Genomic DNA, 19288 nt, shown 5'->3' with positions numbered 1-19288 from the left:
GTGTTGTCAATTGGGTGGCCGAGCCTTATTAGAGAACGAAAAAAAACTTGAAAAAGTGAATTTGAGTTGCACCTTTCAAGTTCGGAAATATTTGGCTGAACTTTTTAAACGCTGGTTGCGCCACATAATTCCAAGGTAATGCCAACTTTTCAAAGTTTTTGATCTATAATAATACAAAAATCTCTCTTCTAGTATCTTCCTCGTTTTACTTGTGGAAAGTGCAACACAATGCAAGTTCTCACCAAGTGAACCCGAGCGATGGGGAGGCTGTAAACAGAGGGCTCAAAAGCTCAAGACCAAGAAGAATCTCAAAACGAGGACAACGGGAGGGAGCCCTTTAAATCACGTTCTGCTGCATTTACAGTCAAACCTTCCATCACGTACCAAGTTTACTCTTGTCAATTAGAGTGTGCGGTACCAACTAAGAGGGTGTACTTCAGTTTAACCGCCACCACTAAAAACCGAACCGGAAATTCAACGCGATTCAAGACGCCGGTGTTGTTCCTGTACAGTGGACAAAAAAAAAAAAAAAGTGAAGGAATCGGTTTGTTCTGCAAAACAACCCGAAACCCCGTCTAACTCAAAAACACATTTTCCACTCCTCCCCCGCCCCCGCCCCTCCAAAAGCCAGACCAGATCATCCCAATCCGAGCTGGAAACTCAATTATCTCACTAATTAGACAGGCAGCGACATTCCTGGCATGCCTGACCCAGGGCCACTTTTATGAGGTCATTAGTGGAAACGAGACAGAAGGAAGTGACTGGCCAATTTCCTGTCTGAGGAAACGTAGCCCTGCAAGTAAACGAGGAGACGGGGTTGGGTGGTGGTGGTGGTGGGGGGGCTCGGTTACACAATCGGAGGCAAACTCCACGCTGTCTGACGTCAACAGGAAGCGGCGCAACATGACACCGTTTCTCAGCAGTCCGTCAATAGGGCTCAGCTGACTCACAGATTTAAGGGAACTTGGAAAGGGAAAAAAAAAAAAATCAATGCGGTGCATTTAATGCCAAGGGGGAACCATTAAGACAAATGATGGCACGCATGACATCACTTTTTTATTTTAAGAATCGCACTGCGAGCGTGAGCGCAGGAGATCGACGGATGGCTCAGTGGGATTCTGTTTCATGACTCGCAGCTGAGCCCATTTGAATCAGCAGCAGGTGCAATAATACAGGAAGTGCACCGTGGGGTTACGAGCGCCACAGGCACAATTCACCATAAGTGGCCTTAAAATGTTTTATATTAGATTCGCCTTCAGCTCTTTCCCAGATTAGCATCAAAATAGTCATATATGAATCATGTGTCTGCACCGACACTTACAAGTTCTGAAAAAAAACAGAAAAAAAAAGGAAATGCTAATTTTACCAACAGCTTGATTTATGTCAACCAAGTGTCACTTTCCATGAGAATATGACAGTAATTTAAATGTATTGCCTTTGCGGTTACACGTTTGACTTTTGCGGCAGATGCTCCGACGCGCAGACTCGGACGACCAGCCGAGGTTTGGAAAGTAACAAAGGACTTGCTGTTCTGCAGCGTCCCTACTGTCATGAGAACAAGCTGGCACTCATGAAAAAAAACAGACAACACTCTGGGGCTAAAGACGGAAACTCCACACGGTCAAAAAGCGCCTCTGTTGTCCTCCCATTGCACAATGTGTCTTTGTCGGGGAAAACCCTGAAGCAGACAATGTAAGTGGATTTTTACCCCTCAAGCCTCCCAACAGCAGTCGTGACAACTGAAATAGCTGCTCCGAAAAGCTTTTTTTTTGTTTTGTACCTCCATCCTTCTCAAAGTGGGGTCACCAGCAAAATCGCAATAGCACTTTGTCAAAATTATAGAAATATCGCTTTTATTTTGCGATAAACTGCAAAGGAAACGCAGCTACTGACACCTCAACCCTGTTGGTTAAAAAGCGGCCTTTAAACCTCTGCTGCGTTCTGGTGGGAGGTTGTAAACAGAAGGCTCACAATGTTCTAAGCCAGCGAGGGAGCTGCACAATTTGAATTAATAAAATAAATTAATAAAAATTTGTTCAATGCTTAGAAGTCTTCAAATGTATCGCAATACTGCACCTTTGACAGAAAAGTCAACCGCTCACGGTCACAAACATGAAATAACGACACGCAGCTGTCGGATCCTGAAGACGTGATTTTGTCGAACAAACTCGTTCATTGAACGTCACCAGGGAACAGGCTGAACACCGAGGTGGCCGCTCTCGTTACGGAGTCATTCTCTCTCATGGCAGAGAGTCAGAAATCTCTGCGATGAACATACACAACGTCCCCTTGTTGCATCATATTTAATTACAGTCAGAGGCTGCGTGACCCTCGGGGTTGGCGAACGCAGAGGTCGTGTCGTGAGGACGTGTGGAATGTATTCAAAAACTTCACGTTCCTGCCGCCTGGCCGCAAACACGGCGAGCGACTGCCAAGAAGTAATCCAGTCTTCCTTCGCATCCTGTCCTTGAACAAATTAAAAACTTGCTAAACATTAACCATGCGGGGCCCGAGAGGGCAGTTCGGCCGGCGAGGGGAGGGAGGGAGGGAGGTTGGGCTTCTCTAAATCTCCAGTGTTTGGGGATTAATGGTGCAGTGGATGCAGTGCAGACGGGATATGAACTCTGCAGAGATCTATTGTTCTGCTTGGGCCCCTCCACTCCCTCCCTCACATAGGAGAGGAATGAGATCAGCCCCTTGACCACCCTCATGCCAGGGGTTGCTGGGCAGATCTCAAGTCTGACCCTGAGGCTGTGTGAAAGCCTTGCCAAATGCCTGCCTTCCCCTCACTGCCGCCTTTTTTTTTTTTTTAACAAAAAAAAAAAAAAGTACTTTCAACACGATGGGTTTTAGACAAACGCGACAAGCCAGAGAGAATTCCTGCACGACGAGGGTTCATCCCACGCGTCCACCTGATAACGAGCCCGAAGACAGAGTTTGGAAAGGGGAGGCCATGTGTGTGTCATACTAAAGCAGACCAGTTTTTTTGAGCTAATCGAGCCAAATTGCAACAGCTCAAAGCTCAATATGGATGTGAAGGGAGATGTAACAGGGGTTTCACTCAATGACATAAAGCATCATCATTATCCTAAAAGCGAAGAGGATTTTTGTTGGAGGTTGACACGTTGCATAACAGACACGTTTCAAGTCCATCTGGACATTGTTGAGAAAATCCATCAGCGTGTCTTTTTGTCCTTTTAACGAGAAAACACTCACTGCGCTTCCATTACGCCTCGAACTGCGCAAAACCTAAATATCGCAATAAAAACTGGTAATGGAGACTTGGAAAAACCTCTCAAATATGGCTAAAAGGTTTGGACGCTCCCATGAGGTGGTTTTTTCAGACGTATCCATATGGAGGTATATGGCAAAAGTGCCATGGAAACGCTTTTTTCGCATTTACACGTCAGCAGATGTGACGTACGGGGGTCACATGACCAGTTCACTTCAAGTGAAAAATGGCGCGTTATGTTTGGACAGAGGAGAAGACAGAATATCTCTTACAAGTAATCAACGAGAAAAACAACCATTCTTGACTGCATTGAATGGTGTGAAGTGCATAAACTTTAATTCTCGTAAAATCTCGAATTACGTTTGCTTTAGCTTGTTTGTTTGCCAACGCCTACAAATCGCAATTTTGTCAAAATTTTAGAAATATTGCTTTTATTTTGCGAAAAGCTAATGGAAATGCAGTAGCACCTAGGCTCGGAGCTAGAAATACTTTAGACGGGAGGCTTGCAAGACGGATGTTTCGGAATTTCTGAGCGATCCACCACCTGCGGTGCAAGGTTGCTTCCAAACACGAGCGGCCTCTGACTGAATTCAAACGGCAGCGACCGGCAAATAACACCAGACATGTAAGAAAAACAGTGGGGGCAGCGCCAGAAAATTCAACAAATACGGCAAGAAGTTCAAAGAACAATTCAGAGACTTCCTTTCGGGCACGTGTCACAGTTCAAGAGACCCTCAACATGCTAGTGGCAGCACAGACAGCGGCAAGATCAAAGGCGAGGTGCCTTTCCCAGCATGCCCGGCGTTCGACACCCTCGCTTCTTCAGAATATCAAAACGTGGCCCCGAGGGGGGAGAGCGAGGACAGACCGGTGAAACGGCGGGAGGCAAAACGCTCAGGGAGCCGCTTCCTTCCTGCCCGGCCCCATCATCAGCGAGCGAGGAGGCTCCAGTCGGCCGCTTTAAACCCGCCAGTAAACTGGTTTTAAGGACGAGCAGGGGCGGCGAGCTGAAAATGTTAGCTTGGGGAGGGAAGAGAAGAGCAGGACAGTCGATGACCCCCAGTGGGGGAAAAAACCGCAGCGTGTTTAGAAGCGGGAGACCCAGTCCGAACCTCCAAGAATGTTTTCCAGTGAGAAAACTTGGGAAAAAATGCAAAGCTCTGCTGGCAGGGTCAGAATACAGGTTAATCATAAACACTTTGCTCCCATTCCCTGCGGTGTCTTCAATGCATCAATCTTTGTTTCTCAAGGAAAACACCAGCAGGCCATTAACCCCTCAGGGTGAAGACTTAACATGTTCCAGATTTGACTTGAAAACCTTCATTAACCCTTCTTTTGGGAGGGCGGAGGGGCAACAAGTGAACAGAAGGGGGGGGCGGGGAAAGGAGATGTGAACATGAAAATGATCACCTTCCGAGACCTTTCAGGCGATTATGTCCACTCTCCACTAGCTCGTGTGGACACAATACATCCGACCCGGCAGTTGTGCGAAGCCTTCATGTCTGCTCAGTGACTGAGTTGTTTGGTGCTAAACTGCTGCTTTACTGTACGTTTCTGAGGCTGGAAAGGGGGAGTTTCAGGGTGTTTATACCAAGCCAAACTAAATTGAATTAATTTCCTTTTCAAATCAAAGGTCTTGTTCCGACTGTGGGTTCAAAGCTTGTACATTTATCAGAAATCACAGAGCTCTCAAGTTAAATTGAACTACCCTTGTACTGGATGGCTGCATGGCAGCAGTGCCGTTATAATTAAAGGAAATTGGGGGAGGAATTCACGTGGCGAGGCAAAGAAGATTGTGTCTTATACAATATTTTTGGGAAATAGACTAACTGTACCCACCGTCCCCACCATCGGGTAGATGAATCCGGCCCCGATGCTGGCTCGGACGTCTCGGATGGGCAGGACGAAGCCGCTCGGCGCTCCCTTCTTGTCGGGCATGTGGGACAGAGACAGGTGGGTCTTGGCCATGCAGATGGGCAGCGAGCCGAAGCCCTGCGTGCGACGACGAGAGAGGCGTGCGAGTGAGCGTGAGCGTGAGCGTGAGCGAGGGAGGGAGTCACATGCAGGTCTCTGCTGATCTCACCTGCTCATTGTAGTACTCGATCTTGTCCTTGGCTTCCGCAGACAGCTCGATATCAGCAGCGCCGTACACTCGCTGGGCAATGGTTCGGATTTTCTCCACAATGGGCGACTGTGGACAGTCGGAGACGAGTTGAAATCGTATTGAGCCAACATACAACCATTTCTGGTTATATGTACACGTCTCCAATTCACCTAAAAAACTGCCATGGCACTTAATACTTATGGTATCGTTTCCCCCCCCCAATCTGTATAATATAATTTATATAGTATGTCCACTTGTATGTGTTCACACACTTTAATCTGTATATTGTGACTATATTAATCCATAGAACCAATATACATTATATCCAACTGTATACAATGTTTATAGCACCAAATCTGTATTAATATCAATTGTAAATTATTGCATTGCACATCTGCTAAACAACAATTTGTTAGCTTGTACTTTGTAAAAATTGAACTGAAACCACAGGTGCTTTTAGTTTGAATACAGAAAAAAAAGAAATCCATGAAACAGACGAGCATGAATCTCAATCTAAAAAACAAAAACAGAGTTGGCAGCAGGAAAAAAAATTAACAAATTACAGTTGGCCTGTAAAAACTCTTAGATTGATAGAACTTTATGAATCCCCCGAAGGGAAATTCAATATGATTGAACAACAAGTTGGATGGTGACTCTAAACTGAATGAATAATAAAGTTCTACCAAGACTGATTTTTTTCCCCACTTTACTGCATCCACGAATATATACAAACAGACTTTTAGAAATGTGGCTAAGAAAGATCTTGAATTGCCATTGCAGCGTCGCAAAGAATGTCGCGTCAACGTAACTGGATCAGTTAATGCAAGTCACACAACCCCGCCTCTAACTTACTAACGCAAACCAGCTGATGTTTGTTTTTTTTTCCTCCCAACTTCCACATTCTCCAACTGCACTCCGCAGAACAAAAAGAATATCACGATAACGCACGAGAAACTGTGAATTCCCAACAGCTGCATCGTCTCAATGTGGGGAAACGCACATCGCTCAGACGGGGAAGACGGGACGCGTCTTCATTTCATCCGTCCGGTCGGCGTGTTGCAGTCAACTTGGCAAGCGCTACAAAACAAGCTCTCACCGCCGCGTCTGTTTAGTGCCTGCGGTAACAGCCACGCTCGGTAACTCATTCGACTAATCACAGCCACGGCAGGACTGCCCGACTCCTTAAATCACACGAGCCATTACGCAATGTTTGGGCTTGGACAGGGTCAGGAGCGATGGACAGCAGGCTGAGCTTCTAACTGGGTTGTTCTCCCCTGTAAGCTAGCACCACGGGAGGGTTTTAACCTGGACGCAGCCTCTCAAACGAGACTTTAACGAGTGAATTTGGCAAAAGACGTTAGCAGTGGATTAGAAAGGCAGGAGACTTTAACGAGACAAAACAACGAAAGGTGATTGAAGGAAGCCGTTTGGGTCCAAATTTCACTAATCACATTGCTCTGACTCCCAGTTGAGCCGGCCGACCAGCAGCGTTTCTCTATTGGCGTTTAAACTCTCAGAAAAGCAAGTCGGCAGAAAAACGTTACTGGGCTCTCAAGCTCTCATTGTTTTCTTAGATGGTTTAGTTTTGTAGTTTTTCAAAAGAAGCTTAAAGGAGTGACAACATTCAAGAAGGTAATTGGTTACATAGTAATGAAATGAAAATGCTTTAAACTTCAGCTTAGAAAGATGGATGGATGAGATTCCAGATTTGAATAGAAGGCTGAATTAAAAGTAAAAAATACTAAAAAATTATACAGTACAATTAAATTTTTATACACACTCCATTCCTAGAGTGTGATGCAGGGTGATCAACCACAAAGAAAAAAAAAAAAAAAAAAAAATCACAAAAAAGTGTATAATCCATGAGCAACGACCACTAAGTGCATGTATCACAGTCCTCTGCATCACTCTGACATTATGTGACCCCCTAACAAAAAGGTCACATGGTGAGTTATTGAGACATTGATATTTTTAACCATAGCGTAGCATGAACCATTTTCAAATATTTCCATACATTTTACCCCAAAGTCAAAACATCCCAAACCTTTATGTGAGTGGCGTATTTTGCACATGTCTAAAAACATGATGTATCAATATTGGTGGCAAAATCAAAATTAATAACGAGTGATTAAAAAAAATAAAAATAAAAAGATTTTATTCCCACCTGAATGTCGTAGAGGAACTGGAAGCGGCTGGGCTCGCTGGCAGCCTCGCTCACAGCCTGGGCCAGCTCCAGCGAGCCTCGGCCTCCCTGGGCCCAGTGGTGGCACGGCACGGCGGACGAGGCCCCGCCCTCTCTGGCAAGCTGACACACGAGGTCGATCTCCGCCTGGGTGTCGGTCCTGGCAGATCACCGGGGGGGGGGGGGAGGGACATTGTCAAGGCGCTTCGGCAGAAAAACGGAGACGACGTGAAGGTCCGGCCGGTGAGTTCAAGAGCTGCATCTCACTTGAAGACGTTGAGGGCCACCACCACGGGGACGCCGAACAGGTGGGCGATTTGGATCTGCTTCCTGAGGTTGCTGAGGCAACCGCCTTCGACGAGGCTCAAGTTCTGCAAGAGGAGAAGAAAAAGCAATAAGTAACTTTTCAGTTTTTCAAACCAGCCTTGACTTTGTGTCGGCATCCCGCCGTGTGCAGATGTTTGCTCGATTTGCTCGTTATCGATGCAAAGATCCACTGAGCCGCTGCGACTTGAGTTGCAAATTGCGCACTTGAAGTTTGACCCTCAGGCCTGTCGGGTGCACGGGTGTGCATGAAGCAGCAAAGCCATGCACTTCTCATAAATTCATTTGCCTCGCCCTGCGTTTCACAGCACTCCTGGTTCTCGTTAAAAAACAAAAACACACACACACAAAAAAAATACCTTCACAATTCCCTTATTAGGTTTCATTATTTACTCAGCTGTACCTGCCAGAGAGACCAGCCAGTTGGAAGACAGACGGACGGAGGGACGGATCGACAGATCTAATTACCTGGAACTACACCGAGATGCTGCGGAACGTGCAGGATCTCTCAAACATGTAAAACACATGCAAAAGGTCTGTGCACTGAATTTCCTGAGACTGAATCAAGTTATTTTTTGTTTGTTTTTCAAACCACGCCAGTGAACAAAAGGAGCAGAAATGTCCCAGAGCTTCGAATTGGCCAGAGGCAAAATTGGACAAATACAACCCGAACCGCTCACACAAAGTCAAAATAACCGCAAAAACACACACACACAGAGCCGGCCTGATGGGGAAGAAGGCCTGAAAGATCTGAACAACAACGTCGCCGTCTTCAAAACTCAGTCAAAAACAGTGACGTTAATGAGCCTGATGCAATTATTTCCCTAAGTGGAGCCCTGCATCTGCAAATCAGTATTGAGCACTGTAAATCATCCTGACATTTGTGCCCGAAATGTGATTTCCAAAGAGACAATTCTTTTAAGCCATTTGCTGGTGACGTCACAGAGACGTCGCCTCCCTCGTGACCGACCGGGCCGCCTTGCTGTGTTTTGCAGGGGTGTTTTTTTTGCCTGGGTGTGCACTTACCTCGTCCACGTACTCTCGCGGTAGCGGCGCGCCTGCCGACACCTTAAAAAAAAAAGAAGAAAAGACAATGTTAATTCAGTCCCGAGTCATCTGCAGTGAAAACTGACAGCTGGCTTGGGCTCGCACAGCCTGCGGTACTGCCCACACACACACACCAATGTAATGCAGTAATGACTAATATTTACAGTTGCTCGTTTAACTTCATGAGCAGCCAGTTTGTATAATTTCATTCGCTTTTCAATCGATTGCACAGACGCTTCGAGTCCATCTCAGGACAGCCTGAAACGCCCTTCCTGTGCACGACCCCTGGGATCTAATCACTACTGTTGCATTATTTACAGCGTTGCAGATGTGCACGGCAGTTCGGTGCAACGCAAGCACTTCTGCGCCGTCGCCGACGCGGGCGTTTCCGACTCACGTTCGGGCCGCCGCCGTGCATCTTCAGCGCGCGGATGGTCGCGACCAGCACCACGACGTCGGGCTGCAGGCCGGAGGCGCGGCACTTGATGTTGAAGAACTTCTCCATCCCGATGTCGGCCCCGAACCCGGCTTCGGTCACTAAACGCAAAGGAGAAAAACGGAAAAAGGAGCGGTCAGGATTGGGTTTTTGGATCCGTCCACTCAATGGTTACAAAGCAGAGTTCCTTGAAATGCATTCGAAAGGAGTGGGGGCGTGGGGGGACGGCCATGCAGGAGCGCTTGTGTTTGGACTGAGCGTTGGGAGTCGGGTTCACCGTGAGGGCCTCGCACAGAGACGGCGGGCCTCCGATATGGATGGCCCGACACGCAGGCTTCTTGAACCGCTTCCAAGCAAAGCAAATAATCCACCTGGAATGACGGCCTTGCCGAGATAAGGTTTCCTGTTGCTGCGTGTGGGACCGGCCGAGGGTGCGCTCCGCCGCGGCCGCTGGAACACTTGCTGCCGGGGCCAAACACCTCCCTTACTTGGCGAGGGGTCACCACCGTCTTTCCCCCCGGCCCAGTTTTGTTTCGCCTTTTTGTGACATTTCCCGATATTTCGCCAAACAGGTTTGCGAATTTGCCGTTGTCGTAGTTTATTCGCTAGCCGCGACAGATTTGCGCAAATCCATGGGACGTTCAAATTCTGTAAGCCATTTGAGTTGATAAAATTGGAGGAAAACTGCAACTTGATGATCCAGTAGTTGGAGTGCAAATTGACACATATCAAAGCCGTTGCCCTCACACAGCAGGAACCCCTGCAGCCATGTGGTCCTGGTAAGATGTGCTGAATCAATGGGTAGAAAATTAGCTAGAACCATTTTGTTCTGTCACCCACTGTGTTTGTCAAGCAACATCCATAAAGCAAATTCACACTGAAACACTTAATAGAGGGCTTTGAAAAACATCTGCCCGAATCTGAATTCAGACTGTCAAATTATGCAAATTTTGTTGGATTTCCTAAGAAATCTGTAAAAAACAAAAAGGCATTTATTGCTAGCATACACCATTTGATTATAACATTTATGCAATGTCTATGAATCAGCGTGATGGAGTTAGTCACTCAGCTCTGTGGTTTTCCTACATTGTTGTGAGAAGTATGGCTAATCTCTCAGATAAAGACGATAAAAAAAAAGAAAAAAAAAAAGGACAAAGTATGAACCACAGGGGCGAGGAGCTGAATTATGGCGGTGCAAGAAGAATGTCCAGACAAAAGATAAAGAGATTAATCAGAGAGACGCGTCGTTTTATCACTCGGTGACTGGGTTTCATGGAATATAAATGGAAATGGAATATAAATAGAAGACACAAGTGGGAGATGTACTGCGCGATGACAGCGAGTACGTCAGGACTGCCACGGCCGCCGCACCACCACGGAGGGCACGGAGGAAACACTTGCGGGCTTCCTGCTCTGGTCGGCGACCTTGAACCCCCCAGAGAGCAGCAGAGGAAGCGGAGGTCAGCGTTGTTGTGAGTGAGAGGGGAGCGCTGGATAGGTGGCTTCACCGTCAGCCTCCGTCTCCACGCCAACAACAAGGCTGCTGACGGGTGGGCGTGGCCAACATGGACGTCCGCACCCTTGAACCCCTTTTTCAATTCCAAATTCCAAATTCAATTTCGTCGAGCTGTACTTGGTAGTTTTCAAGATAATTGCTTTTGAAATGATGTCAAATTTTTTGGGGACACCGTATACGTTGACACGTTTGTATTGAGTGACCAATCAGGGTTCTCACAGCAGCGAAAGGCAAGAAGTGCCTTCTGCAATAGGATATAGATGCACTGAAGAGCGAACAAGAGAAGAAACTTTGGCTGCTGAGCCACAGCAGGATCAGTTCTCACAGATCTGGTTGGCCTTTTCAAATTCCAAGGAAGAACAAAGAACAGCACAAAGTAGATCAGAAGAGACGCATTTGCTTCATCTTTAATTTGGTTATGGCAAGAGTTTAAGTTCAAACACTGCGGATCGCCACTGTTCAAAACGGTTCACGTCATCAATCGCAATGAGGGGGCGTGGGGGGGAGGGGGCAGACTGAAAACCAATTTTAAAAGGGTGCAGCTGGGCAAAGAGCTGGAAACATCTCTCCTGCACCAAATGCATCATCACTTCTCCGATGCCACCGGACGAGCGGCCGCGTTTTTATTAGGGTGGGAAAAGTCTGCGGCTCGGCTACACATTCTCCAGACCACTGATGATGAAGCAACTCCTCACATCTGGCATGTGGAATCCATCTCCCAGCGGCCAGATTCTTTAGAGGCGGAGAGCATGATGAAGCATGGCAGCGAGTGTCCATTCACACACCCACCAAACCTCGGCGAGTTCACGAGGAGTTCAGTGGGCGCCACATGAGAAGCTCGAGCATAAAAGTCAAAGTGAAATAATGTAGAGCGCTACTAAATGGGGCCGTATTGTTCCTAATCCAGATCTATGCTTTTCATTTCGGACCCATGTGAAGAAGCCCCATTAAAAGACTTAAGAACAGAAAGAAAACGGAAACAAAAGAATTCCATCTCCATATTTAGCCCTCTGTTTACAGTCTGGATCAAAACACCGTATGACTTTCGTGAAGCTTTGTGAACAATAAGGGAGATAAATTCATAATTAGTTGTCACTTACCTGAAAGAAGCATTAGAAAAATGAAAAAAAAAATCTTTTAAAATTCAATAGCTACCAAAACCGACATTCTTACGTTTTGCTGAATTTTATGCATCGTCTTCACTTATTTCTTAGTTTTGATAACACGCAGCATTTTGTTTCTTTTGCCTCATGAATCCACATATCTTGCTCATATATTTGAGGTCTTCAGTATGTACTACAGTGTAGAAAGCAGTAAAGATAAAGAAAAAACAGGTGTGTCCAAGCTTTTGACTGGTAGTGTAGGTGGTGGGTTACTTTCTCATTGGCATTGCATCATAACCCGGTCCGGCTCAGTTGTGCAAACTGAATTTATTTACCATGTGAGAAAGAGCGAAGGGAGGGAGGGCACGCACGCACGCAAGCATGCGTGCATCCCACCTACTCGGGGGAGGAGGAGGAGAAGAAGGGAGGCTGAGTTCTTTGCATACCTGAGAGTCAGGTGACAAAACAGGCCGACGGAGGAGGGAGGGTGCAAGACAGACAGACGGAAAACAAGCGGAGGGAGGAGGGGAGGCGGCCTGCTCCTCGGCCCCAGTGTTGTGAAACCCAACCCTGGGCTCGGGGCTGCCCACAAGACAAAAATGACTGAATGCCCTGTGAAGACTTTCACCTTTTCTCCTTTTACACCGTTATTACTGGATAAAAAGGCCGAGAACAGGAGACTCGGGCGGCGCGCGGGTCTTTGTCGAGATCCGTCGGCGACATCAAGCGCACGGATACGCATTCCAAACGCGGCCGAGCCGCCCGCGTAAAAGAAGACGTGGAGGGAGCGAGGGGGCGGGGCACGTAGATGGAAAAGAGGGATAAGGATGGAAATGGTGAAGTCTGCTTTGACGTGGAGGGGATTAGTGTGGTTTACTCTGAGGCATTCCATCAGCTCTTAAGATTATCGGCCGGCTTCCTTCCTCTTTTTTTTCCCCTCCGCCGGTTCCTAGAAAGCTGTGCCGTATCAGGATATGAAAGCAGCCCTCCCCGTGTAAGATTTAAAAAAAATCTCTTTTTTGAGGTAATATCAAGCAGCAATAATTAGTTTCATCTTCTCGCTGGTGTCCCGCCGCCGGGCACCTGATCACGACATGAGAAGCGTGTCCGTGTGGCCGCTTACCGACAAAGCCGTCCCGTCCGACCAGCTTCAAGGCCAGCTTGTCTGCCAGCACCGAGGAGTTGCCATGGGCGATGTTGGCGAAGGGCCCGGCGTGGACAAACACTGGTGTGCCCTGCAACAATTAGAGGGATGCATGAACATGCTGGAGGCCTTTCAGAGAGCAAACTTCCAAAAAAAAAAAAGACTCAAGAGTTCTTTCATGGCGCAGTTATCGGGTCTAAGAAACACCCGGGGCAACCTTTGAAGGCCGAGAGCCTGTGTTTGCCAGGCAGTTTGTCTCAAGAGGGAGAAGGTACTCGAGCGAAAGCCTGAGCGTGGGCCAGGCTTCCTTCCCCCTGCTGATTTGGACGACTCCCCAAAGGCTGAAAAAAGCACTAGAAGTACAGCTTTGGCTACAATAACAATGCAGCACAGGAACTATCACACACTCACCTTAAAGACTCAAACTAAAACAGACGGTGCAACCTTTAGAAGTAGACAATTCTTCAAATGATAAGACCAAATGCTGAAGAACTACAAGATTGATATAAAAGTCACATATTACACAAAAATGACTTCATTACAGGAGTCACTACCCTGCTGGTGAACTCTCCAGAAAAGGGAGAAAAAAAAAGTCCATAATTGATTTTTTGATTCTGGAAACCACAGCTTTGTGATGTCACAAAGGGCACGGATATTTCTCAAAAATTAGTGACAAGACTGCGGGTCATAAGTTCATTCTTGTGGCAGGATTTACTTTAGTTTACTCTCCGTCCCAACGTGGGAAGCACAAATGAAGCGCAGTTTCAGCGACAGCCCTGCAATTTTTTGGTGAAGGCAGTAAACAGATTGCTAAATATGGGCAACCTGTTCTAGGCTTTTTTTTTTTTCTTAGCAAAGAATGTTTTAGGCTTATTGTTTGTGCGGAGTTGCATCACTTCGAGTCCAGGATGAAAAATGCAGAAAATAAACAAAAAAGACATTCTGAAAACTGGCCCAACTTGAAGAAAACATGGGATTAAATGCATAAAATTTAATATGATAATGACCTTAAATTTTCTTGGACTAAGTGTTAAGGAGTAAAATGTGTGAGCGTTTCAACACAGAACCTGAAAAATGGACGAAAACTCATCACGTTTAAGACCTCATGACTAATGAAGCGAAGCCTTTTCAACAATGAAAGACGAAATAAATTTGATTCTTGGAAAAAACCTTTGCACAAATAACTCTTTACACGTGGCCGAGCTTCATAGAGAGAAAGTAAAAGCCTCCTTCCAACATCACTGCTGCCCTTCCATTGCACCCCGTGTCAAAAAGCGTCGAAAGGAAATTACAGAGCGAAGCACAGTGACCTATTGTTACACCGACCGCTGAATTCCGGGCCGAGGGGAGGAGAAAGGAAGGATGGGAAGGCCTTGAACAATTTTCTGGCCTTTTGTTTGCATACTTCGCTCCCCTCTCTGCATAAACAGCCTCCTACGGGGGGGGAGTGAAACAACCCCATCTGCGAGGCTTCGGCAGACACTGCCGCGCCTCCATCTGTCTGCGTTGAACTGGCAGCCGGGATGACAGCAGCCAGCGTGAACGCAAAAGTAGTTGAAAGGTGAGGCGGGATGAGGTCGGAGCCAGCAGGGGAGATGGAAAGTGGATGGACGTCAGGCCGTGAACGCATTTTCACGCACGTTTCATTTCTTTCCGTTTCCCTGTGGCACTAATGGTTTTAGCAAGCTCCTGCTTCTTTACACATAACGTGCGTCAGGTGCTCTTCTTCCGCCTACAGGGAGTAAACTTGCGGCGCCACACCAGGCCGGGCATAGGTACTACATTGTTTTCAATCTCTTCCAGCGTATCCGTGTAAACCGCACATTTCAAAAATACTGTGTGGGGGTTCAAAAAAAAAATCCTTATCAGGGTAAAAGCCCCTGAAACTACATCCAAGACCATAGGTAGGGAAGTAACCAAAGTACAAATACTTTGTGACTGTACTTAAGCAAGTAGATTTTTCAACTGTCTTTACTTGACTTGAGTATTTATTTTCCTGATGACTTTTTACTTTTACCACCTACATTTGTACAAAAATATCAGCACTTTCTACGTCTTACATTGGAAAAAATGCTAGTTAACATACGATTGTATTTTTGTTCATTTATTCACTGACTATTCAAATTTAATTGATGAAGTGGAGCTATATGAAATATGCTGTTATGTAATTAAAAATAAAAGTGGATCATATTTTACAGGGAGATTACTTCACTGTTCAGTACGTTTTCAGTAAAGAGAAAAATATAAATGTAACAATATAACATTGTCAAAATATAACACTGTTATCATTAAAAGTGTAAACATTCAATCATGGCTGACAGGTCATAACTATAACTCATTACAGTTTGGTTGCGCTGCTCTTGAAAAAGAAAACAAAAACAGTATTGAGAGTACTAATGCTGTTAAAATACATCCAGATCCTCATGAAAGTACTGTGGTCAGTTCAGTGCAGATTACTCTGCCACAAATGTTTCATTTTTTTGCAAAATAATCACAAATCTATTGTTTCCTTAATGACAAAAAAAAAACTAACCAACTAACTAACTTGAGTATACCTCAGAGCCTGTACTTTCTTACCTTTACTTTCTTTTACCAGAGTTTTTATTGTATTTTTTAATTTTTACAAAAGTGTATTTTACTTTTACTTAAGTGCCAAATGTGCATACTTTTGCCACCTCCGTGTGGGAACAGGCAAGGGGACCTAAAACGCCACAGAAAAAGGCGATGATGGAGGAAACAGACGAGAAGTGTGTCAACGAGGATGGGCGACGAACAAAAACAGGAAGACGCAGATCACATTCACTACTTCCTGCTCTGGCGCATCTCTGGCGCGCTATCGAGCGCACCAGCTGCTTGCCGGCACTGTGCAAAATAGCGCGCTTAAAACCTGAGCGGCGTGCGCTTCGGCCAGGTCCCTGGGAAAGATGCGTGTTGTTGGTTCACTGGTGCGGACAGGATGTTTAACTAAAACGCGCGCGCACGCACACACACACACGCGCAGAGGTTCCTTCACAAAACACGTCCACAGCGGGAGGGTTTAAAAACTATCTCCTTTGCTCTCGTGCTGCGACTTCTCCCAGCCCAGCCCCATTCTCATGTATTCAGGCCACACAATTAGAAAAGAGGCAGGCAAAAAGAAAAAGAAATGGAGGGGGGCACAGGGTCAAGCTGGATGGAAAATCATAAAGCTCCAGAGGCACATTCAGACGCAAAAAGCCAGTCCGGCCCCTCCACCATCACCCCCGACCAGTAATGCAAGAATCCCACAGGAAACACTTTCACACAGCGATGCATTGGCTAAAAGCGCCGCTGCGCTGGTTTGGCTGCGTCCCCTCTAATCCCAGTCCGTTTACTTTACCCACACAAAAAAAAAAAAAACAAGTCATCAGACTTTATGCAACAAACTGACCACAAACAAGGAGTAAATGATACTGGAAAGAAAAAAAATACAACTAGCTAGCAAAATCTGAATAATTCCTCGAACGCTAGTGTTGTAGGAGATAAGAATTATTTGAAAGATGGGAGTTACAATGCTGTGCTTTTATGCATCTGCTCCCAGAAATGAACTTCCGCCAAAAGCCATTTCACTGGTCACAAAGAGTGTGCCAAAGCACATTCCAGCAATCAGCCTCTTGTGATGTCAAAACCTCTCTGGTGAGCAGCAACACTCGGACAGTGTAAACACAGGGCTATATATTGTGTTTCCTGCAGAGCTGATCTTTTCAGGGGTGGGGTAGGGTGGGTAGGATCTGAACAATAATTAACATCCGTTTCTTTCTTTCCTGACTTCCAACGTTACCCAGCGTTTCTAAAACGGGTTCATCCTACAGGCAGAAACTTTGTCTTTATCGCAAGCACCGACTGTCTCGCCGCGTCCGCCTCACCTCGAGGGTCTGCATCAGCGTGGGTTTGATGGCATCTTTCATCAGCACAGCCAGCGCGCCGCTCACACCCTGAGAGAGAGAGAGAAAAAAAGAGGCGGGGAAGAAGAATGAAAGATGAGGGCCATAATGCGAAATGCATGAAACAGTTGATCGAGGCCCAGACCAAGACGTAACCTCATCTAATCCAAACAACTGATATTTTTCTAAAGAGCGGTCAAATGGCTTTGTGCTAAAGATGATAAATGGCGCCACGGTTCAGTTGCAGGTCTCTTTTCTTTCCGTCTCGGCTGCAGCGTTGCCAACAAAAGCTCCACTCCCGCGAAAAAGGACGAAAAAAATACATTAAAAAAAATGCCTGCTCAGAAGTGTGAAGGCACTTGAATACACAGCTAAGCATGAGGTGAGGTTTACATTTAGATGTTCAGACTAGGGATGCAAATGATAGATTAATTCATTAATCGTTAGTTGACTGACCTTATCGATCGATTAATTGATAAGCTGCAATTTTTCCTGAGAACCTAAATTTCACAATGAAAAGTGTAAGGAACACATTGTTCAACCCTAAAATAAATAATGTTGAGGGTCCAATGCAACCCATTTTTAACATTTGAGAACAGTAAAAACACCTGAAACATTTATCCTATGGCTAAGTTGACTTCTAAAAAGTTGTGAAAAAGTAACTTATTCTAGGTATATTATGACCATCACAGTATCTACAGGTGAATTGCTCTTTCCTGCCACTATACTGTTATAATGATATTAACTATTTGTGTGAAAAATGTTCAATTAATTGCAACTAAATTAATTGAATCGACAATTAATCGATTAACATGTTAACATCCCAACTTAAAGACAGATGAACGCAGCTTCATAGATGCGTCAAAGGCAAATCACCAGCCATCTAAAAAAATCCTTCAAAAGAACCTAATAAACCATGAACTAGGGCAAAGTAAATAAATACAGTGCGTTAATAAATGTATCAGCAAGAATCCATCTCAACCCTAAGTCAACATTCAATACTTTGCTGCTTCATTTAAAATCAATTGGCATCACACCATCAAAAACTAGACTTCCCTTCCTGGAAGGGTCTATTGCTTCACTAAATGTAAAATTTTATCCCCAAGCCGCCTCATTCTTTCTGCGGCACCGCACCTCTGTGCATTTGCCCATTTTCTTCATTTCTCGACGGTATTTTTTTAATTCGAGACATGCAGCTGCTCGACGAAACGCTTTCTCACTTGTGATTTCACCATTTGCTGGATTTCCTGAATGAGTTTTCAAATGAACAAATTAGATCTGGCGATTGCTTGCGGCCAGTCTCTGGGCTGGGGGGGAAACTCCCCCTGCCACACACACAAACACACACAGAGAAATGTTGCAAGAGGAGAGATGATATAATTTCCAAACTCCCACAGTGTCTAAACAACAAAACCGCAGAGGGAAACACACACCAGGTCCTCGGCGGTGACGGGCTGGCCGGAGCGACTCGTCCCCACCACCATGCGGGCCAGCCTGCTCCTCATGTCGTCCAGGCTGTCGGCCAGAGCCAGGATAGCCATGATCTCGCTGGCCACCGCAATGTCGAAGCCAGTCTGGAGAGGACAAAAGGGGGGAAAAAAAACGAAAAACCCAAGGAGGTGGGGGGGGGGGGGGGATTGCACACAATATAAACCACAAGGGCAGCAAATGAAATTAGCCCTCGGACGGGGCCCCTTCCAACTTGTGTATTCGCTCGCCGCCCATGAAATAAATAAGCCGAGGTTCCGTCGTTTCATGGTTGTTATTGTGTGAAATTGTGTAAGAGTTTGTAGCAGAGACGACCGCGAGGACAATCCCCGGCTGGTCGGTTGTGAAATGAAGTTTTGCAACTGTGAATGAGAGAAGGCCAACGCATCAACACGCCGGCCCACGTCATCGAACGGGCATCGTCTAGTTTTTAAAAGGCCGACCAGTTCGCAGGCGATGAAAATAAACGGGATGATAATGATGAGAACGTCAGGGCAAGAAAGTCTTTTTACCAGTCTGTTCTTGGTTTTTACAGAACGCTGAAACCAAACATTTTTGCAGGAGGCTCTAAACCAGGCATGGGCAAACTTTTTGACTGGTTAGGGCCACAATGAGTTCTAAAACTTGACAGAGGCGGTCGGAGCAGGAGCAGATGGATGAAGTGTTTTGGTGACCCACCTCATAGGAGGGAAAAATTCTTTGCAGCCCAACAGAATTTAGCTCTTTATTGAAAAGACTCTTAAAACACTGTAAAATGGATGAAACACAGCTAATTTACGACTTACTGACTATCAATATAATTTCTTCAAG

General features: G+C 45.9%; 1 protein-coding gene across 1 annotated transcript in view; it reads right to left on the bottom strand.

The window, feature by feature from the left end:
• mthfd1l (methylenetetrahydrofolate dehydrogenase (NADP+ dependent) 1 like) overlaps nt 1-19288 on the bottom strand; it is a 31834-nt gene that overhangs the window by 3001 nt on the left and 9545 nt on the right. Inside the window, exons 18-26 of the mRNA XM_076013509.1 lie at nt 18424-18564; nt 16973-17041; nt 13068-13179; nt 9287-9426; nt 8869-8910; nt 7786-7889; nt 7501-7678; nt 5316-5423; nt 5072-5224 (exon numbers count right to left, since the gene is read on the bottom strand). Coding sequence (XP_075869624.1) covers nt 5072-5224; nt 5316-5423; nt 7501-7678; nt 7786-7889; nt 8869-8910; nt 9287-9426; nt 13068-13179; nt 16973-17041; nt 18424-18564 — 1047 coding nt within the window. The remainder of the gene's footprint in view (nt 1-5071; nt 5225-5315; nt 5424-7500; nt 7679-7785; nt 7890-8868; nt 8911-9286; nt 9427-13067; nt 13180-16972; nt 17042-18423; nt 18565-19288) is intronic.

This window comes from Nelusetta ayraudi, unplaced genomic scaffold, assembly GCF_046127955.1.
Source record: "Nelusetta ayraudi isolate G7.1 ecotype Tasmania unplaced genomic scaffold, CSIRO-AGI_Nayr_v1 ptg000151l, whole genome shotgun sequence".
NCBI classification, from domain to species: domain Eukaryota; kingdom Metazoa; phylum Chordata; class Actinopteri; order Tetraodontiformes; family Monacanthidae; genus Nelusetta; species Nelusetta ayraudi.
The sequence above is the reverse complement of the archived record's forward strand: the minus strand, read 5'-3'. Positions and strand labels throughout refer to the sequence as shown.